The sequence below is a fragment of the Desmodus rotundus genome, chromosome 7, assembly GCF_022682495.2.
Source record: "Desmodus rotundus isolate HL8 chromosome 7, HLdesRot8A.1, whole genome shotgun sequence".
Taxonomy (NCBI): domain Eukaryota; kingdom Metazoa; phylum Chordata; class Mammalia; order Chiroptera; family Phyllostomidae; genus Desmodus; species Desmodus rotundus.
The window spans coordinates 82,463,719-82,487,023 of record NC_071393.1 but is presented as its reverse complement, the minus strand read 5'-3'; the positions used below and the strand labels follow the sequence as shown (position 1 = coordinate 82,487,023).

The following is a 23,305-nucleotide window of genomic DNA, read 5'->3' as shown; positions in this document are numbered from 1 at the left end:
GATGCTGAGTTAGAGCAAAGGAAGATCAGGGTGGTACCGTTCCGGAGCTCCAGACGCTCCCCATTCTCACAAGACCCCTTCCTCGACCCGGTGGCTCGCATGCTACATGGTTGCACATATCCTCTGACCCCTTTCCACCCAGATAGAGCGTGAAGGGTGGGGGAACCCTCTCTGTTGAAGAGCTTCCTGAAGCACAGTTTTCTATGAAGAAAATGAGAGCTCAGGAGATTGTTGTGTGCTCTGCTACTTCTCAGCTTATACATTCTTTTATGACAAACGCTTTATTTGTGTTTGCCCTTCGTGGAACACTAGTGGGAGTCGGTGTGCACTGTGATCGATGATCCAGTCCATCCCAATGCTGTGTGTTTTGGAAGCAGCAGATTGCAACCGCCTCCATCCCCGGGGAAGAGAAACAGCCCCTGCAGGTCCTAGGAGTGGGGCGGTCACTGGGAGGGTGGGTGAGTGCCCAGAGTGGGCAGGGTTACCATGGTGTCCACTGACTCAGGGGCGGTAAATCTTGTGTGTGTGTTTAATAAATATACACAGGAAAAACTGAGTGATGGAGGAAGAGATGTTATATATTTAGTTCATTCTTCGAAAGTCTGCTAAAAGTTTTCAAGCCACTAAGTAACAGTATCTCCTGGCAACATACTAGAATATTGAAGATGAATGGAGAGAATTGTGATGCATAGGAAATCCAAGTTGGAATGTAACTGAAGTACAGATAAAGATCAGTTTCAGCTCCTGAGGAGGGGGGAGGAACACACAAATTGTTCATCACAAACAAGGTAACAGGCTCGGAGAAATGAAGTTGAAAGGATTAGATGTTGCTCCTGAATAGAAGTTCGAAGTCCACCGTGGTTTCGCTAAAATGACTTCGCAGCAGCCTTTCCCCACAGACGACTTCGGTATCTACTACGTCCTGTGAGCCTCTCTCTATTACTTTCTAGATGATCCCAGTTCGGGGGGAGGATGTGATGGGGGAAGCATGCTAAAGCAGTCAGGGGTGCATGCCACATTTGGAAGGGTTCCCCCAGACCTGACGCATTGGAGGTCCCCCCACAGCAAAGGAAGATATTATTTAATGTCTAGCCAATAGATACTCCTGAAGAGTGACATGGGTAGATACAAGTGACAGTGACCCTCCGTGGAAGAGTGAGCACGTTGCAAACTGGCAGAGTTGTAAGTAGAGGTGCTGAGGGGAGGTCGCCATCTCACGACCCAGTTTTAAATAACGTGGATGGAAGACAAATCACGAAAGGACAAAGATGCGGGGCTGCCTGGTGCAGAGCCGAATCACAAGAGAAAACGGTGGAGAGAGGAGGGCTCCGTGGGAGCCCACAGTGTCCCCTGCGCCGTGCGGGTCTGCCTGATTCACAAGAACGCGGCATTTCTATAGCCTTGCCGTTAAGGACTTCTCACTTCTTTAAAAATATCTCTGGTTACCTGTAATGTAATCTGTCACAGGCCTGCATCGTTTGGTCTAATCCTCACAACAAACCCACAAGGCAAGTGGCCTTATAGGTGAGAAACCAGCATTAGAGTCCCAGATCACGTGGCAGAGTCAGGATTTAAATGAAGCTCTGTTGATTAGAGAGTCTATACTCTTACTCTCTTTCCCTCTCTCTATGAATATGTGTGTTTTATATGTATATGTACCTGTATATAATATGCACATATAGATGTACTTTTAGTACATCTATATGGTATGCTCTCAATGTCATAGCTATGTATGTGTATACACACACACCCTTAATATATGATATATAAATCCAAATAACCCTTTTCAAAAAACATTTTATTATTTATGCTATTAGAGTTATCCCAGTTTTTCCCCCTTTGTCCCCCTCCACCCAGCCCCCCACACTTCCTCAGGCCATCCCCCCACCATTGTTCGTGTTGATGGGTTATGGGTATATGTTCTTTGGCTGTTCCCTTCACCTTCTTACAAGTCCCCATCTCCCCTTAAATCCAAATAACTCTTGACAGATGGTAAGTAGGTAGGTAGATGAATATTCCTTCTCTCTACATACCTCTGCACATCCCTTAATATATTGCCCTGGGCAAATGACTAAACCCTTTAACCATGGTATCTCCTTTATAACACAGGGTTTGAAAATCACTGTACCTACTCCATAGAATTGTTGAAAGAACTAAATGGAAAACACATGCTAGGTACTTAACATACTGCCAGGCTCAATTCCTGACAGCTATTGCTATTATTAACTATAATCTATTATTACTACTACTAATAATTAAATTACTTGTCCAGTGAAAAAGGAAATACTTTGGTATTTAGAGGGACAGTTTGCATTTTTAGCCAAGCAATTCTAGGATTCTGAAAGGCTGATATTTTCTGTCCTCTTGCTTTGGTTTTAGGGAGAAACTTTATCTCAGCTTGTTTGCCTGCAAGCACTGTTCAGAGAGTTGTGGACTAAGTAATGCAATTTTAGAGTCCAGGTTTGAGTACAGCTGCCCTCGTCAGGGACTTCGTCTGGCAGGAACCTCATTAGGCACTCTTCTTTGTGTCATGAGGTTGAGAGACACTTGCTGTCGTCTGTACGCACGTTATCCCCTCAAAACGCTCTCCTTTCTTTCCCCGCGGCACCGGCAGTTCGGAGTGCACAGATCACTATGACACCGCCCCGGTTAGCAAGGCTGACGAGGACCAGCCCCATCTCCAGGGTGTGACGGGCCTGCGGAACTTGGGCAACACGTGCTACATGAACGCCATCCTCCAGTGTCTCTGCAGCATCTCGCCGCTGGCGGAATACTTTCTCTCCGGAAAGTACATTACTGCCCTTCAGAAGTAAGATCGTGGTGGTCCCTACAGTCCAGCCCCTCCGCGCTGCTCCCCCAAGGCGAGGTTAGGGAAGGAACCTTCTGGAATCCCTATTAAGGGCCAAACATGTCAGTAGAGGCTGCAGTGCCCCATATACCATTTCCTGGGTGAGCAAAGTGGGAAGATCAACCAAGAAATGAATGAAGCTTTGATTTTGGTCTGATGGCCACACGCGTGAGTGTTTAGGCGCCTTCTTTCATTAAGTCAGCCAGAAACATCCGCCTTCTTTCTTCCAAGGGACTGCAGTAAGGTTGCCGCTGCCTTTGCCTACGTCATGACTGACATGTGGCTCGGAGACGCAGACTGTGTCTCACCCGAAATATTTCTGTCAGCTCTTGGCAACCTCTACCCAGCATTTATGAAAAAGACACAACAAGACGCTCAGGAATTCTTGATTTATGTCCTGAACGAACTTCATGAATCTCTGAAAAAGGTAAGGAGAATGAATGGCCTTTGAAATAGGAGAGACATTCTGCTTTATCGGCAACTTTTATTTTTCATTCCTTCATTTGTTCGGTCGATATTGCCTCCTGAGTGCCAAGCACAGGTGCTGGGGGGACAGTCGAGTCAGTGTTTGAATAGGTCTGCCTTTACCAAACCCAGCTGGTCATCAGAATCACCGAGGAAGATTTTAAAGACACATTCTAAGGCCCTCACTTGAGTGTTACAGAGTTTGAATGTCCGGGGCTGTCTTCTGGAAAGCTCTCTTCCAGTGATCAGAAGGCGTGGGAACCACTGATCTAGTTCCCTTGGTAAATTGCATCTGCATGGACTGTTTTTTTAAAAGTGAACATTGTAGCCTTGGCCAGAGTGGCTCAGTTAGTTGGAGCATCATCCTGTAAACCAAAAGGTTGCAGGTTCGATTCCCAGTCAGGGCACATGCCTAGGCTGTGGGTTTGATCCCTAGTTGGGGTGTGTACAAGTGGCAACCCATCGAGGTAACGGATCGATGTTTCTTTCTCACAGAGATGTTTCTCTCTCTCTTTCTCTCTCTCTCTTCCCCCCTCCTCCCCCTCTCGCTCTTCTTCCCTTCCCCTCTCTAAATTGGTGAGCACATCCTTGGGAAAAGATTTTTAAAAAGTGAAAATCATATTTTTATAAAAATATATTTCTCGTGAGATAAAACATACAGAACTTTAAATATAATGTTAAAATAAAATAACTGTTCTTGGTAACTTAAAATAAATGTTCTTGGTAACTACAAACCCAAGAAACTATTAAGTTCAGTATTAGACTACAGAACACATCTATATACCGCAAAGTTTCATCTTCGTACCAGACGTGCCCAGCCTGAGTTCCTCACTCAATTAGGACATACATTTAATAAAACATTAAATCACCAGTTACTAAGGGATTTTGCCTTTATTTAGTAGACCACTGCCTTCAGCCTTGATGGGAGACCCACACTCTCCCAAGATATATCCTTGACTTCAGGCCGTGTCCTTGTGATGTTAGCTTAGCTCATGGATGACATCCAGGAAATACTCAGTGTAACAGATCCCACTGTAGCCATTAATCATTCTCATCTGCGGTCCTCAGTTTCATCTTTTATTTTTACTTCTAACAGGATTATTCATGGCAACACTTTTTTAGCCAGAGGTGAGGTGGTGGTCAATAAAATCACATGGGTCCTCTCTGTCAGCTCATCGGAAATAAGTAACATCCTGCTTCCCAAGACAAACTTGGAATTAGAGTCATTGAATTACTGTCGGGGGAGAAGACCTAAGCAGCAGGGTGTGATGAAAGAAGAAGGGGAAATGGAGTGGTGTGCACAGCTCCAAAGTGGAGCTGACTGGAGCTGATGCGTCTTCCAAATCGTAAAGTCACTGAAAAGTCGGGGCGTGCTCCCGGCCACACTCTTCCTGACTGTGAGCTATCGGAGACTCAAGTCACGCTGGAGGCTAGTTACATCAGGCTGCCTTAAGGATTTAAGATTTGCTCTTTTTAAAAAGTGTTTTCTCCGAAGAAGACATACAGATGGCCAATGGACACGTGGAAAAGATGCTTGAAGTGACTAATTAACATAGAGATGCAAATAAAACCACAATGAGATATCACCTCACACCTGTCAGAATGGCTATTATCAATAAATCAACAAACAAGTCCTGGCGAGGATGTGGGGAAAAGGGACCTCTAGTGCACTTTTGGTGGGAATGCATATTGGTGCAGCCACTGCCGAAAAATTTTTCCTCAAAAAATTAAAAATGGAACTGCCTTATGACCCAGCAATTCCACTTCTAGGTACATATCCAAAGAAACCTGAAACACCAATTCAAAAAAAATATTTGCACCCCTATGTTCATTGCAGTATTATTTATAATAGTTAAGTTATGGAGGCAACCCAAGTGCCCATCATAGATGAATGGATAAAAAATTGTGGTATATTTACACAGCAGAATATTACTCAGCCATTAAAAAGAATGAAGTCTTACCTTTGTGACAGCATAGATGGACCTAGAGGGTATTACGCTAAGTGAAATAAGCCAGTCAGAGAAAGACAAAGACCATATGATTTCACTTACATGTGGAATCTAAGAAACAATATAAATGAACAAACAAAATAGAAACAGACTCATAGGTACAGAGAACAGGCTGATGGTTGCCAGAGGGGAGAGGGGTCAGGAGACTGGATGAAAAAGGTGAAGGGATTAAGAAGTACGAATTGGTAGTCACAGAAAAGTCACGGGGGTGTAAAGTACAGCACAGGGAATAGAGTCGATAATATTGTAATAACTATGCACCACGCCAGGTGGGTACTGGGAATCTCAGGGGGAGCACTTTGTAAAGTACGCGACTGTCTAACCACTGTGCTGTACACCTGAAACTAGTACAAAATGATATTAAATGTAAACTGTTAATTTATTTTTTAAAAATTTTTAATAAAAATAAAAAGCATTTTCTAACAAAAGAAGTGGCTAGGGGACATAAGCTGAAGGGACCGGCGGGGAGGTCAAATTCCTCGATTTTACCTCTAGATCAGCTTGCATGACCAAAGCTCATTTAACAGCTTCCCTGGTGACTCTTCCAGGAATAACTGCTCCCAGGACCCTGTGTCACATCATCATAGGCTGTCAGCTTATGGAGTCACGGTCATGTGTTTTACCAGGTTAGGGAATCACCATTCCTCAGCTTCCCTGAAGGAGGGAAATAACTGAGTCATCAGAAGTCACACATAACATACGCTCCTACGAAGATCTTACTGTATTTATTGTCTGAAGCCGCAACATGGTTTCGGGCAGCAATGTATTGTTCTAATAGAAAACACCAAGTCCTTCTGTGAAATAATTTTTTGATAACCAGTAGCTGATTCGGGGCCAATTTGTTCCTTGACTTAGTGCCACCGAATAAGATTGTGTGAGAAAAGGTCTGTTCCAAGATGCTGCAGGAAGGCGATTGCCAGTGAGTCCTCCATCGTCACCCAGCTCTTTGAAGGGCAGCTCAGCTACAGCATCATGTGTTTAAGGTGTGAGAACTGCACCTACAAGAACGAAGCCTTCACAGTCCTCTCCCTCCCCATCCCATCGGAGTACAAGTGCTCTCTTCAGGTAGGGACTCTTGCTCCCGGAAGCCTTTTTGTCTGGCTTTATTCTGGCCCTGGACTTTCTTAGGGCTGTTTCCTATATTTTCTAGTATGGATGCCATGATGATGTTATAGAAAAGTGATATACAGCCAAAAGTTACTGTGAATTCAGCTGAATATCTATGTACTCAAGGAAACAGCCTTATTGTAAAATGGAGAAGATAAATGGGGTTTATTTGATCGATTGTCATGGCTAGGTGCATACAGGGGATTTGTACTTTTTTGCAAAAATGTTATGGTCCTTCCGTACCTAAGAGGTCTGTAGGTCCATTTGGCGAACTAGATATAACATTCTGACTCAGTCTTGAGCTCTTAAAAAAAATTTTTTAATTAATTTATTTTTAGAGAGGGGAAAGAAGGAAGAGTGGGAGAGAAACGTCAATGTGTGGGTGCCTACTGTGGACCTGGCCCAAAACCCAGGCATGTGTCCTAGACTGGAAATTGAACCAGTGACCCTTTCTTTGGTTCTCAGGCCAGCACTCAATTAACTGAGCCACACCAGCCAGGGCTTGAGCTCTTATATTTTAGACAAAAGCTGTGAATTGTGTTGGGAAAATAGAATGGAATCTAGTGCCCTAGTTTACCTCTTGAATTTTCTTCACCATAATATCAAAAGTCAACCTGTAAACAGAGTGGGGTGGTGGTGGAAGGCAGGAGACAGTTAGGGGGCAGGAAGCAGTATGTTTCTTTGTAGAATAATACACATTTACCAGAACTGCAGACTAGAACCCTACTACTTATTCAGAGCTGGACTTGTTCTCAGATCGAACTGCTGACAATTGTTGGAAACAAGTTCCAAAGGCTCTAAATGAGGTGCTGGCATGTCTACCGAAAGCAGAGTCCATGTGCCGCCTCTTCTTCAGGTTACCAGAGCTGGGGTGCGTGGCTGCACTGAGGGTGTCTGCTGTCCTCTGTGGCACAGGATCTAACTCTCACTGTCCTGTTGTCTAGCTTTATCACAGGCCACCTCAGCGCAGTGAACTGTGGTCATTGTTCAATCCCCAGGTCACTTTTGTGATGAGATGGATAAGGTAACACTGCTGCCTCACTTGCTAGAGGAAAAATCGCAGTCAGTATCTTTCTGAAGTCAACCGGAAATGCTGCCGTGCTGATTAGGACGTTAGGAGTGAGGTGGGCACTTGGATCCATTTCGGTAGCAAAAGTGAGGAGGAAGCACCTCCTTTGCCTGGTAGATTTTACACGTGTGCAGGCTGCAGCTTGGGACACTGGTGTCTCCCGGACCGCTGATGCTGAGCGACGCGCCAAGGACTCCATTTACGGAGCTCTTCCAAAGTTCTGACGCAGAGTCCAGGCTGCCCTTTGACCCGTTTGCTCACCAAAGGCTTTTTATCTCAACAGGACTGTCTCCAGTGTTTTTTCCAACAAGACACACTGACCTTGAACAATCAAATTCATTGTTCCTTTTGTGAAACGAAGCAAGAAACAGTATTGAGGGCCAGTATTTCCAAAGCACCAAAAATAATGATTTTTCACTTAAAAAGGTATGGATTTTGACATTTTGTGAGCACATCTTTGAACAGCTGTATCAAGATATAATTCAAATCCATGCTATTGTTCACTTATAGTGAACAGTTCAGTGGTATCCAATATATGACATTAACTTTTGAAATTTGCGATAAAATAGATAGAACATAAAATTTGCCACTTTAACCATGTTAAGTGTATACTTCGTTGTATTAATTACATTCACAGTGTTGTACAACAGCCAGTCACCACTATGTCTAAAACCTTTTCATCACTCCAAACAGAAACTCTGTACCCATTGAGCAAAAATTCCCCATTTCTCATCCCCCTAGTCCCAGGTAACCTCTAACCTAATTTCTGTGCATATAAATTGGCCTATTTTAGGTACTTCATACAAGTGGACTCATACGGCATCATCCTTTTTGCTGGACTACTTCACTTAGCTAACGTTTCCAAGTTTCATCCATGTGTATCAGAAGTCCAATCCTTTTCATGGTTGAATAATATTCCACTGTGTGTATATCATATTGTGTTTGTTCTTCTGAGTGCTTTTAAAAATTAAATTCCCACCACTGTGGATTCTGATTGCACAGGTCTGAGGCAGAATCTAAGCAATACTATTTTAATTTTTATCTCCCCACATCAATTTTTATTTTTAAAACTTTCAAATCTACCAAGAAGCTGAAAACTTCTTTGATGAATACCCACATGCCCCCAAATCTTCATTAGCTGGTGACTCTTTGCCACATTTCCTTCCCCCTCTCCGCCTTCCTTCCCTCCCTTCCATTTTATTAGCTGAACCATCTGAAGAAAGATGCAAACACCATGGCATTTCATGCTTAAATGCTTCGCCATGGATCACCTGCACATAAGGGTATTCTCCCACACAATCACACCATTATTATGCCCAACAAATTTGACCATAATTTTATATCCCCTCAGCTACATTCCATGTGTAAACTCTCCCTGCCCCCAAAATGTCTTCATAACTTTTTTTCTATTCTGAAACTCAGTCAAAGGTCATACATTGCATGGGGCTGTCTGTTTAAATCTAGAACAGTCTTTCCCTCTTTTTATATATTTAACCATTTGTTCTCATATTGTGCCTTTGAGGAGCCCATTGTTTAGATTTGTCCCCATTTTGGATTTATTGTTTCCCCATGGTTAGATTAGGGCTGAACTTTTAAAAAAAAGTTTAGCACAAATCCAGTGTAGACAACGCTGTGTCCTTGTCGTCACATTACATCAGAAGGCGCATCATAGAAGTTTGTCCTACTGTGGGTGCTGTTACGTGTGATCCCGTAGGTGAGGTAGTGGCTGCGATGGCTCACCATTTACAGGTATAGTTTCTCCTCTGTAATTGCTATCACTCTGGCCCTGTGGATACTTAACCCTAACATGGGTATTATCCATTACTGCAACTGTTCTTGATGTTTAAATTGTTCGAAATTGGCCAGTGAGAGCTGCTTCAAGCCCGCTCCTGTTACCTCGTTAGTTAGTTAGTTAGTTTAGTATAATTACATGTCAAAGTCATCCTCTTCAGATGTACAGATCTATGGATTTTTTAAAATGCACACAGACATGTAACCATCAGAGCCGACATATAGACTGTTCCCATCACACCAAAAAGTTCCCTCTTGCTCCTTAGTAATCAGTATCTCCTCCCTCATCCAGCCCCTGGAAAATTCTGATCTGACTTCCATCCTTAGAGTTGTTCCTTTGCCAGAATGTCCTGTATTATATCATATGTAGCCTTTTGATTTTGGCTTCTTTCACTTAGCACAAAGTTTCTGAGATTAATCCATGCCATGGCGTGTTGCAGGGGTTCCTTCCTCTTTGTTGCTGAGTAGTATTTGCTCTTATGAATATATCACATTATTTTTCCATTCACCAGATGATGAACATTTGAGTTGTTTCCAGTTTGAGGCAGGTGTGAACACTGCTGAATAAACATTAGCACATAGATTTTTAACTATATTTTATTGATTATGCTATTACAGTTGTCCCAATTTTTTCCCTTTGCCCCCGTCCACCTAGTACCCACCCCATTCCCTCTAGATTCCCACCTTAGTTCATGTCCATGGGTCATGCAAGTTCTTTCGCTTCTCCATTACCTATACTGTTCTTAACAACTCCCTGTCTATTTTGTACCTACAGATTTGTGCTTCTTAATCCCTGCACCTTTACCCCATTTTCCCCTTCCCCCTCCCAGCTGATAACCCTCCATATCTAGGATTCTGTTCCTGTTCTGCTTGTTTGCTCAGTTTGTCAGTTGGAGTCAATTATTGATAGTTATGAATTTATTGCCATTTTAATGTTCATCTTTTAATCTTCTTTTTCTTATGTAATTCCCTTTAGCATTTCATATAATAATGGCTTGGTGATGATGATCTCCTTCAGTTTTACTGGTCTGGGGAACACTTTATCTGCCCTACCATTCTAAATGATAGCTTTGCTGGATAGAGTAATCTAGGTTGTAGGTCCTTGCTTTTCATCACTTGGAATACTTCTTGCCAGTCCTTTCTAGCCTGCAAAGTTTCTTTTGAGAAATTAGCTGACAGTCTTTTTAAAATATATTTTATTGATTATGCTATTACAGTTGTCCTATGTTCTCCTCTTTATTCCCCTCTGCCCTGCAATCCCTCCTCCCACCCACATTCCTTACCCTTAGTTCACGTCCATGGGTCGTACATATAAGTTCTTTGGCTTCTCCATTCCCCATACTATTCTCACTCTCCCCCTGTCTATTTTCTACCTACCATTTATGCTACTTATTCCCTGTACCTTTTCCCTCATTCACCCCCCCACCCCCTCTCTGCTGATAACCCTCCATGTGATCTCCATTTCTGTGATTCTGTTCCTGTTCTAGTTGTTTGCTTAGTTTGCTTTTGTTTTTGTTTTAGGTGTGTTTGTTAATAACTGTGAGTTTGCTGTCATTTTTACTGTTCCTATTTTTTATCTTCTTTTTCTTAGACAAATCCCTTTAACATTTCACATAACAAGGGCTTGGTGATGATGAACTCCTTTAACTTGACCTTATCTGAGAAGCACTTTATCTTCCCTTCCATTCTAAATGATAGTTTTGCTGGGTAGAGTAATCTTGGACATAGTTCCTTGCCTTTCATGACTTGGAATACTTTTTTCCAATCACTTCTTGCCTACAAGGTTTCTTTTGAGAAATCAGCCAATGGTCTTATGGGAACTCATTTGTAGGTAACAGTCTCCCTTTCTCCTGCTGCTTCCAAGATTCTCTCCTTATCTTTAATCTTGGGTAATGTAATTATGATGTGCCTTTGTGTGTGCTTCCTTGGGTCCAACTTCTTTGGGACTCTCTGAGTTTCCTGGATTTCCTGGAAGTCTATTTCCTTTGCCAGATTGGGGAAGTTCTCCTTCACTATTTTTTCAGATAAGTTTTCAATTTCTTGTTCTTCCTCTTCTCTTGCTGGCACCCCTGTGATTCAGATGTTGGAACGTTTAAAGTTGTACCAGAAGTTCCTAAGGCTCTCCTGATTTTTTTGAATTCTCTTGTTTCTTCATTCTGTCTGGTTGAATGTTTATTTCTTCCTTCTGCTCCAAATTGTTGATCTGAGCCCCAGTTTCCTTCCCTTCACTGTTGGTTTCCTGTACATTTTCCTTTATTTCACTTTGCATAGCCTTCACTTTTCCCTCCATTTTGTGACTATACTCAACCATTTCTGTGAGCATCCTGATTATCAGTTTTTTTGAACTTTGCTTCTGATAAGCTGGCTATCTTTTCGTCACTTAGTTCTATTTTTGGAGCTTTGATCTGTTCTTTCATTGGGCCACATTTTTTTTTGTCTTGGCTCATCAGCTGACAGTCTATGAGAATTACTTCGTAGGTAAGTATCTGCTTTTCTCTTGCTGCTTTTAAGATTCTCTCTTTATCTTTAACCTTTGGCATTTTAATTATGATGTGTCTTGGTGTGGTCCTCTTTGGGTCCATAGCATGTAGATTTTTATATGGATATATGTTTTCATTTCTTTTCAGATGATACCTAAGCGTAGGATCGCTGGGTCACAGAGCAGAAAGCAAGGTTTCTTGCTTTCTGACACAAAAATATTTCAGATTCACCCAGGAATTTCCCTGCCCAAGACCTAAATCAGCCATTTTTCCAAAATAAACATAACTTATTTTTAAAGAAGCTGCAGGGTGATTTTGATATAGGCTCAGCTTTGAGAACTGCTGATCTAAATAGCAATAAAGAATGTGACCAGGGTTTCACAAAATGTTATCTTATTAAAGATATATTAAAACCTCAGAGCTGGAAAACGGGACACTGACAAGACAATGTGTGCTAAAACCAAGAAGACGAAAGCTGAGTCACCTTGGTTAGAGTGAGCAGCATCAGCTGGAGTGAAGTATGCAGGAAGTTATCAGTGTGATTTCTACTCCCCTGATGCCGCGCCTGGCTCTCCCCCTTCTTTCTCTCTCACTGGATTGACTCTACACTGTCTCACGCCCTGACTGAAGCTCTTGGGCCCCTCCAGTCTCAGTTTTGGCAAAGCCTGTGGATGTGAAGATTCTAAACATTGGTAGATAAGAAAAAAATTTGTGTTCAGGTCTGCACCAATCTTTCCGATAAATTACTTTAAACTGTACTTAGAATTTGTCAAGGTATGTGGACTTCATTCGTGGGTTGTTCACAAACTCACTTTATATTTCACACATGTATTTTCTCTTTAGGTTTGACATTCTGGGTACAATGAAAAAGAAACTGAGAACAGATATTCACTACCCACTCACTAACTTGGACCTGACTCCTTACATTTGTCCAGTTTTTCGGAAACATCCTAAATATAACCTCTGTGCAGTGGTGGTGAGTAAAATGCTACAACTATTTAATATAACACAAATTTAAACAAAACTGTAGAATTATCTGCTTAAATGCCTACTCCTTCTATCTTTCCCTGAATTCTCCTATATATTCCTTTTTAAAACAAAATATAGAGACTGGAAACTCCCTGCTTTGACCTTGAACATGACCAGTGAAAGAATAAGAGGTCCTGGTCACTGCCTCCACACTTTCCCTCCACTCAGGGGCTACTTCAGACCTAGGAGCATTAGCAGATTATGCTCTGAAGCAGCAGACATTGGTTCCAATAGTTGTATGTTGATTTACCATGAGCCACTCTATGGCCAAAGCCCCCAAACACTATGTACGTAATAGCCACAGGCTATACAGGTGTATAGCCTGTATACACCCAGTCCTATGAATACAGCCCCCAGAGTTCCCTTCGACTCTATGCCAGCTCTTATCATTGAGGATTCCCAGAAGGAAAGAAAGCGTGGGGTATACTTTACACCAAATCATTTAATATATGGATAGTAATTAATAATAGCAATAGTTATCGTGTATTCAGCCTGGCACTATGTTAAGTACTTAACATGTATTTCCACTGTTAATTCTTTCAACAATTCTATGGAGTAGGTACAATTATTTTCAAATCCTGTGTTAGAGATGAAATATCATGTGGCAATATATTAAGGGATGTGCAATGGTATGTAGAGAGAAGGAATATTTACCTATCTACCTACCTACCTACCTCCCATCTCTCTGTCAAGAATTATTTGGATTTATATATGATATATTAAGAGTGGGTGTGTATATATGCATATATATATATGGTGTATGTCCACATTGACACCATAATATATACACACATATAGATTAAGAGCACATATATATATATATATATATATATATATTCAAAAAAGTAGATCTCAGTTTAGTGAATGAGATCACTAAAATGTGACTGTGCCACTTACTAGTTACATGATCTGGGACTCTTTGACCTGTTCCTTATATATCGCCTTACAGGTTTGTTGTGAGAATTAGATTAAATGACCCAGGCATGTGGCACAAGCTATCCTCCCCAACGTTCATGAAGACATTCACCTATATTATCATATGAGAGCTTGGATTTGCCTTAACACAGTTTTCAAAATTATACTTAAACCTCTCCACATTTTACATTTTCAAATTTCTTGGCAAACGTCAGTTTTTCTTTCCAATTATTACATCTCTTATTTCTTTTTCTTGTCTTACTGTTCTGGCTAGGACCGCCAGTATGTGTAGAATATACTGTGTTACTCCCTTCTAGACTGAAAAGTTTCTGCTGAAAAATCTTAGGGGTGAGGAGTGGGTTCCCTAATAGTAACAAGTTGTTTTCCTCTTGCTGCTTTTAAGATTCTCTCCTTGTCTTTAATTTTTGACTTTTTAATTATAATGTGTCTTGGCACGTATCTCCTGGATTCATCTTTTTTGGAAATTTTTGGGCTTCCTGTATCTGGATATCTGTTTTCTTTCTCAAGTTAGGGGAGTTTTCAGCCATTATTTCTTCAGATGAGTTTTCTGCCTCTTTCTCTCTCCCTTCTGAAACCCTTGCAATGCAAATGTTAGTCTACTTGATGTTGTTCTATAAGTCCCTTAAGCTATTGTCATTCTTTTTAAATTCTTTTTTTATTTTGCTACTCTGATGGGAGGAGCTCCATTGCCATTCTTGAGTTCACTGATCCTTTCTTTTGTTTCATCTAGTCTGCTGAAGCCTTCTAGTGTACTTTTTACTTCGTTTATGACATTCTTCAGCACTGTGATTTCTCTTTGGTACTATCTTATATTTTCTATCTCTTTGTGAAGTATTTCTCACTGTGTTCATCTGTTTTTTCCCTGAGTCCAGTGACCATCTTTTTCACCATCACTTTGAATTTTTTATCAGGTAAATTACTTATTTTTGTCTCATTAAGGTTTATTTCCTCAAATTTTATCTTGTTCTTTTATTTGGAACATATTCCTTTCTTTCTTTCTTTCTTTCTTTCTTTCTTTCTTTCTTTCTTTCTTTCTTTCTTTCTTTCTTCCTTTTCTTTCCTTTCTTCCTTCCTTCCTTCCTTCCTCCCTTCCCTTCCCTTCCCTTCCCTTCCCTTCCCTTCCCTTCCCTTCCCTTCCCTTCCCTTCCCTTCCCTTCCCTTCCCTTCCCTTCCCTTCCCTTCCCTTCCCTTCCCTTCCCTTCCTTCCCTTCCCTTTCTCTTTTTTTTTTTGCTTGACTCTGTGTGATAGTCTCTATGCACCGGAAAGAGCAGCCATCTCCTGTGAGTAGCTTTGTGTAGGAGATGAACCTGATTGTTCATCTCTGCCCTAGTCTTGGTTGTCTTTCAAACGTTTGTCATTGTCCAAGCAAGCTATTGTTTTAATGGCTCCAAGTAGCAGAGGGTGAGACAGGACTCGTCAGCATGCCAGGGGGGAGCATCTCAGCCCTAGATTCAGGCTGATTAGAAGCCACACCCTCAGACAGCAGCTTTTAAAGTGTGCGAGCACGTACCTTCCTGTGAGACTGCAAATGTAAGCCAGGTGGTCTGAAGGTGTGCCCTGTGCAGCAGTCACAAAAATTGAGACTCCAGATTAGCGTATAAACTCCATTCTGGGAGGTACCAGTAAGGTGTGAAAGGCAGAGGGAAAGTGCAAGGCTGGTGTCCGCCTGCCTGTGTTTTCTGATAGCACTTCTGCTGGCCCCTGTTGCGTGACAAACCAGAGCCTGCCCCTCAGGCCGAAGCTCCAAGACAAGCAAATACTCCTTGTTCACAGAAAAACAGGGTGTGTTTCACTCTATCTGTGCAGTGCCGTGGGGGTGGTAGCCTGTTAAGGATTTTCTCTCTCTCTCTCTGTGCCCTTACTGGTGTGGCTCTGTTGGTTGGAGGATTGTCCTTTAAACTAAAAGGTCATAGGTTTGATTCTGGGTCAGGGCACATGCCTGGGTTGTGGGTTCCGTTCTCAGTCGGGGCATGTGCAGGAGGCAGCAGATCGCTGTTTCTCTAGCATCAGCGTTTCTCTCTCTCTCTGCCTCTCTCCCCTCTAAGCATGTCCTCAGATGAAGATTAAAAAAAAAAAAATTCCCTCTCCAATTGTTACAATCCCTATAATCCCACGAGACCCAAAAACACAAGCTCCTCTGACCATTAGAACGGGGCAATCAAGGGGAATCCCCTTGTGGCAGCCACAAAAATCAGGGTGTAAAATCTCCCCTCAGGGTGATACTGGCATTCTGAACACGCTCAGGGGACAGTGGAAAGATAGCGCCTACCTGTGAGGTCTCTGGAAAGGATACAGTCAGCCCATAGAAGTGTCTGATTAGAAGTCTGTCTCTTGGGCAGTTATGATGATAAGCTCATCTGGCAATTTCACAGAAACAGCTCCTGGGTCTGTTGCCTCTTGCTGTGCCTTGAGGGTGGTAGCAGTTTAAGAACGTTTTGTCTGTTGGTTAAAGTGCTATGGGACCCACAGGTGTAGGCCTCTTGGGCCACCAGAGCAGGCAAGGTAGTGGTGTTCCCCGGCAGCTGCTGCAAAAGTGAGGCACCAGAGGAGGGTGTAAGTTCCTTTCTGGAAGATACTGGTGAACCAGAGAAAGGCAGAGGGAGAGCACAAAGATGGTTTCCACCAGCTCACATTCCCCGAAAGCACCTCCAGTGGCCCCTAGTTGTGTGCCAGACTGGAACCTGCCCTTAGGCTGAAGCTCCCAGTGGCAAACTGGCCTCTCTTATTGCAAGACATTTACAACGAAGGAGCCAAGAACGTACCGTGGAGAAAGGCCAGTCTCTTCAATAAATGGTGCTGGGGAAACTGGAAAGCCCCATGCAAAAGAGTGAAATAGACCTCTATTTTACACCATATACAAAGTTAACTCAAAATGGTTAAAAACTTGAACATGGGACCTGAAATTGTAAGGTACATAGCAGAAAGCATAGGCAGCAAGCTACCTGACATTAGACTTAGTGTTGTTTTTGTGGGCATGAGTCTAACAGCAAGGGAAACAAAAGCAAAAATAAACAAGTGGGACCACATTAAACTAAAAAGCTTCTGCCCAGCAGAGGAAACTATCAGCAAAAGGAAAAGGAAACTCCTGAATGGGAAAAGATATTTGCAAATCATACATCTAATAGGAGTTAATATACAAAATATTTACAGAACTCATACAACTCAACAACCAAATAAAATGAAGCAACCTGATTTAAAAATGGGCAGGGGATCTGAATAAACTTTTTTCCAAAAAAGATATATACATATGACCGATTGTCACATGAAAAAATCCTCAACATCGCTAATTGTTAGGGAAAGTCAATTAAAACCACATGGAGACATCACCTCACATTTACTAAAATGGCTACCCTCCAAAAGACAAGAAAAACAAACATGGTGTAGGATGCGGAGAAAAGGGAGCTCTTGTGCACTGTTGGTGGGAACAGAAATTAGCGCAGCCACTATGGAATGCTGCGTGAATATTCCCTTAAAAATTAAGAATAGAACTACCACGTGATTGAGTTTTCCCACTTCTGGGTATTTATCCAGAGAATAGAGAATATAGAATGCATAACAAAGGCATGTGCCTTTTTGTATCATAACACATACGTGTGTTACGTTCACCGAAGCATTGGTTACAATAGCCACTGTACGAAAACAACCCCAGTATCCAAGGATGGGCGAATAGATAGAGAAGATGTGATTACACACACACAGGAGTTCTACTAAGTCATCAAAAGAGGAAAGCTTGCCATTTGTGACAATGTGGATGCACCTTCAGAGTACAGTGCTAAGTGAAATATGTCAGAGAAAAACAAATGCTATATGAGCTCACTTATATGTACAATGTAAAAAAACCCCCAAACCAACAGAAACAAAAACCGAATCACAGAAGGACTGGGGGTTACTGGAGGGAAAGAGCTGGTGGAGGGGGGAGAACAATGAGTAAGGGGGGTCAGTTGTATGGTGACAGATAGAAACTAGACTTTTCCCTTTGTGTCCTTGCACGAAGGGGAGCAAGCTCGTGAAAAAAGGACTTAGTGTGGTACCGCCGTTTCTTCTGCATTCAGTTTCTGTGCCTTTTGCTGGGCTTCCAACAGCAAAACATTGGGCGGAGCATTCCAAGGGTTACAACCTCTGTGGTTTGTAGGGGCCACTAGGAGGAGGGTCCAGGGAAGAATTTGACATTTCAGTGGAAAACAAGTGGCAGTTACTAGCTGTGATGGCTTTGTATTTCTTTCTTTTTTCCAGTTTTTTTTTCTTCTCTAATTTTATTGTTATTCAAGTACAGTTCTCTGCCTTTCCCCCGCACCCCAGCCTAAGCCCCAGCCCTCCCCACCCCCCTCCCATTTCCACCCCACCACCCTACCCCCCCTTATTTTCCATGTGCCCTTTATAATTGTTCCTACAAACCCTTCACCTTTTTCCCCTGAAATTCCCTCCCCTCTCCCCTCTGGTAACTGTCAGCGTTTTCTCAATTTCAGTGTCTTTGGTTATATTTTGCTTGCTTGTTTGTTTTGTTGATTAGGCTCCTGTTAAAGGTGAGATCATATGGTATTTGTCTTTCGCGCCAGCTTATTTCACTTAGCATAATGCTTTCCAGTTCCATCCATGCTGTCGCAAAGGGTAGGAGCTCCTTCTTTCTCTCTGCTGCATAGAATTGCACTGCGTAAATGTACCATAGTTTTTTGATCCATTCATTTACTGATGGGCATGGCTTTGTATTTTGAACCTGCATTTGCCACACCTTTTTTATAGTAAGACACCAAATGCTTAAAAAATAAGGGTGCTTTAGTTAATCCATGAAACAGATATGAGGTGCATGAAACATTTAAATCCATGTTAATCCATGAAACATTTAAAGAGGTGCAGTCGCTTTGAAAAGTAGATCGACCTGTTTTTTTTAAGATTTTATTTATTTATTTTTAGAGAGAGGGAAAGGGAAGGAGAAAGGGAGGGAAACATCAATGTGTGGTTGCCTATCATGCGCCCCGCACCGGGGACCTAGCCTGCAACCCAAGCATGTGCCCTGACTGGGAATTGAACCCGCAGTAATCCTTTGGTTTGCAGGCTAGCACTCAATGCACTGAGCCACACCAGCCAGGGCCAAACTGTTGAACTTAATGTACTAGATGTGTCTGTGAATAAATGTATGGCATTAAACAAACAAACAAACTAGACTTTTGATGGTAAGCATGATGTAGTACAGGGTCCAGCAAAAGTAACACCTGCTTGAGTGTGGTTGGTAGGGTAATAATATGGGTGTAATAATTTATAGTTTTAATTAGAACATTTCACCTAAAATGTCAGATGGTGTGCTTGAGTGTGATATTGTTATGTTACAGAATTACGTGCTTATGATTTTGTACTAAAAAAGTTTGTAATAAAGATGGGGCATTATTTGTGCCAGACCCTACATATATAGATGTCAAATGATAATGTTGCACACCTGCTCCTTTTGTATAATGTTATAAGCCAATGTTCCCTCAATAAAAACAAACTCCTTTCTTCCCTGGTATTCCAGCTTCTGGGACAGCAGCACCCATTGGCTGGAATGAAGCCCAGGGAGGACGTGCGCAGGTGGACAGCAGGTAGAGCGAGCAGGGGCGGGGCATGAAGATGGCGCCTGCCCGCCAGCAGGCCCTCAGCCCTGTGCCCAGGGAAATGCTTGTGCCTCAGGCCAATGCTTTAACGTTAGGAAATGAACCTCATTCACACAATGTCAGTTGCGACGTGCGTGGAGCTGTGGGGCAGGCCGGTCCGAGCCCACTAGAACTTCAGCATCCTTGTGGGTCTCACGAGTGTGAGCTCGAGCCCCATTGCTTTTTCCGTGTTTCCGGGAGGAGGTGAACTCAGGTTCTACGTCACCAGAGTGAGTACCCTTTTTCCTTGATTGTGAGGGGAATACCTGCGAGCGGTGCTCGCTGTGAGCTTTTAGGAGCTCCACTTCATCAGGCTGTGCGTACTTCCTTCTATTCTGGTTTTGCTGACAGTTTCTTGTGCGTTTGTAAAGGCGTTAACGTCTATCGAATCTTCCCCCCCCCCCCCCCAATAATATAGATGCTGTGGCTCTCTTGAACCCTTTTTAGTCTGTTAATATGGTCAATTACATTTATAAGAATACATTCACAAACGCACAAAACATTTAGAATGTAACATTTACAATTACATTTAGAAGAATAAAATTCTTCTAAATTTTATTACTCTTGATTGCCGGGATCAGTACATTTGGTCGTTATTCGTTCTCTTAGATGCATTTTGCTGGATTTGCTTTACTGCATTTCAGCATTTTTGCATCTGTCTTCTTGAATGAGAGTGATCTGTGCTTTTCTTCCATGAATTGTCCTGGTCTGATTTGGTGTTACACCGACCTCATGAGTGAAAGGAGCTTTTTCCCCCTCTTCTACAGAAATTGTGTAAGTTTGCTAATGAAGACTTTCTTGGAGGACTGATAGAACTCACCTGCGCACGCGCCCGGGCCTGCTCTTCCCTCTGAGGGCACATTGGGAACCACAGGCACACCTCCGTTCCTTGCGGTCGCTTTACCGCACTTCACAGGTGCTGTGTTTTTACAAACTGAAGGCAAGACCCCCCTCCACCGGCGGAAGGATGATGGCTTGCGTTACTGCAGGGGGTCAAACTCATTTTCACCGGGGCCACACCAGCCTGGCGGTTGCCTTCAAAGGGCCGAATGTAACTTTAGGACTGTATAACTGTAACTGCTCCTTAACTAGGGGCAACGAGCTGGGTGGTGCCGGCAGGTAGAAACAGGGTGCGGGGCGGATAAAACAAGGTGGAGGGCCGGCCCGCGGGCCTTGGGTTTGCCACCCGTGCTTTACTGAGAGACTTGCTTTATTGCTGTGGTCTGGAGCCAAACCCACAAGGTCTCCGAGGTATTCCTGTACTGATGTAAATTCAGGCATTTTATTTCCCTCTTCCGTCAGTGTGGGTAAATTATACTTTTCTGGATACTTCATGGTTTCGTCAAAGTTTTCAGTTTGCTGGCAAAACTTTTTCAGGTAATTAAAATCTTTTTAAATTTCTGCTGGATCTGTAGGTATAACACCTTATTTCTAAGGTGTTATACTTACACCTTTTATTTACTTACCATTCATTGCTTGTCTCTTTTTTAAAGCAATATTATTATTTTGTTTATATTCCTTAAGTCTTTTCAGAGGACTAACTTGTCTTTTTAATCCTCCTTATTACCTCTTTATTTTCTGCATTATTAGTTCTTATTATTTCTTTCCCTCTGCTTTCCTTAGGTATATTCCTTATGTTATTAATCAGATGCTTAGTTCATTAACCTTCAGTCTGTCTTTTAGATATAAGTATTCTGTAGACACCACGTTTACCATCTACCACCTTTTAAGTTATAGAACATTTCAAACACACATAAAATACAGGGGGTAGCATAATGAGCACTCGTGCATCCATCACCCAGCTTTATAGGTGAACTGCTAACTCATCTCTAATGCTGACCCTGGTCTCCTCCCTGCGCGAAATCGTTTTAAAGACAATCGCAGACATTACCGCATTGCATGTTTTCATACAGTATTTTCATCGCTGTGTCTTTCTAGGTTTTTATAACTTACATGAGGATTTCTTATTTGCTATCAAAATTTACTTGTAAGTGCTTTTTAAAAATTTCCAAAAGTATAAGAGTTTGGAAGGGGGATATCTGTTTGTATTGACTGCTAGTTTTATTGCATTGTGTTCAGGGATTATGATCTGTATGAAAGTGACTCTTACATTTGTTGAGACTTGTGAATTTCTATTTGTTAGGAGCCAAGTTGACATTAAATTCTGTTGTTCAGTGTCTTTGGTTAAATCTAACAATAGCCAGGGGGTAGTGGGGAGGGGACAGTGGGAAGAGGGGATTACAGGAACTACTATAAAGGACACATGGACAAAATCAAGGGGGAGGGTGGAGGTGGGTGGAGGGATGGGGAGAAATGGCATACAACTGTAATTGAATAACAATAAAAATTAAAAAAATTTCTGTTGTTCAAAGTTCTCTCTATACTATTTGATAGTTGAAAGAAATGTGTTGAAACATTTTTTCTTGATTTGAAAGGGAATAATCAAGAATGATGCTTGCTGGAAATGTGTAGTAGCTGTACTTTATCAGGGTTGGATACTTCCGCTGATTCTAGTTGGCTAACCGTTTTTGTGCATGTTAGTAAAAGTATTGAATTTTATTAATCTTTTTTGGAGGTGCTATGGTTCCCCTGAATCTTTGTTAATATGTTAGTATGGCCAATGACATTTATAGATTTTCTAATTTTACTATTTTTGCATTGCTGGGATGAATACAATTTGCCATTATTTATTATCTTAACAAAAAATATCTCTAATTATATATGTGTGTATATATGTATATATCTAATTATGTGTGTATATATGTATATATCTAATTATATGTGTGTATATATGTATATGTATGTATATATATACACACACACATGTATCAGCATAGAATAAGTGTATACCAGTATGATGGTAGCTGTCAAAATTTCCCTAAAGTTCTCAATATTTTTAAAACAAAATTTTAAACAAACCTGTTCTTTTAAACTGCACAGTGGTTTAGAATCAACATTTTGGTATATTAAACCCCTTTTTATTATAAAGTGACTCTATCATTTATAATGCTTTTTGTTTTAAGACCACTTTAATTAATGTTTATATAACTTCTCCAGCTTTCTTTAGACAGTTTCTACCTACAGTTTCTTTCCTATCCCTTTCAATTCAACCTCTCTGAGTTCTGAATGATAAATAGTATAGAATATTCAATCAGTCTAGTAAGTTTCCATGTATTTCAACTTGTAATAAATTTGGATTTGTTTCTATTGTCATGTTGTGTGATTTAAGTTAATTGCATTTCTCTAGTCATTTCCTCCTTTTTTCCTGGTCAACTACTAAATTGATAGTTTTCTTTATTTTCCTTTTATAACTTTTGAGGATCTATTTATTTATTTATTTCCTCCCTCCCCCCAGCAATCACCACACTGTTGTCCATGCCATAAGTCCTTTTTCCTTTTTGTTCAATCCCTCCACCCCTACCACCCCCACTGGCTGTCATCCTGTTCTCCATCTGTGAGTCCGTCCCCATTTTGCTTTTTAGTGCAGTTTGTTAATTGGACTCCACATTTGAGTGAAACCATATGGTATTTGTTTTTCTGTGACTGGCTTTTTTCACTTAACATTATGTTCTCCAGGTCCATCCATACTGTCTCAAAGAGGAACATTTTCTTTTTTTGTGTGTCTGAGTAGTATTCCATTGTGTAAATGTCCCATAGATATTTTTTCCACTCATCTGCTGATAGACTCTTGGGCTGCTTCCGTATCTTGGCAACTGTAAATAACGCTGCAATGAACATAGGGGGGTGTTTATGTTCTTTCAAATTAGTGTTTGTGGTTCCTTCAGATATATTGTCAGAAGTGGGATCAATGGGTCAAAAGGCAGATCCATATTTAATTTTTTGAGGTATCTGCATATTACTGCTTTCCACAGTGGCTGCACCAGTCTGCTTTTCCACTAATGGGGCAAAAGGGTTCCCTTTTCTCTACATCCTCACCAGCATTTGT

General features: G+C 41.7%; 1 protein-coding gene across 1 annotated transcript in view; it reads left to right on the top strand.

Annotated features, from left to right (window-relative positions):
• Positions 1-871: 871 nt before the first annotated feature.
• Positions 872-23,305, top strand: part of USP50 (ubiquitin specific peptidase 50) — a 34,806-nt gene continuing 12,372 nt past the window's right edge. Inside the window, exons 1-6 of the mRNA XM_024568244.3 lie at positions 872-924; positions 2,615-2,809; positions 3,080-3,275; positions 6,178-6,387; positions 7,782-7,924; positions 12,613-12,745. Coding sequence (XP_024424012.2) covers positions 872-924; positions 2,615-2,809; positions 3,080-3,275; positions 6,178-6,387; positions 7,782-7,924; positions 12,613-12,745 — 930 coding nt within the window. The remainder of the gene's footprint in view (positions 925-2,614; positions 2,810-3,079; positions 3,276-6,177; positions 6,388-7,781; positions 7,925-12,612; positions 12,746-23,305) is intronic.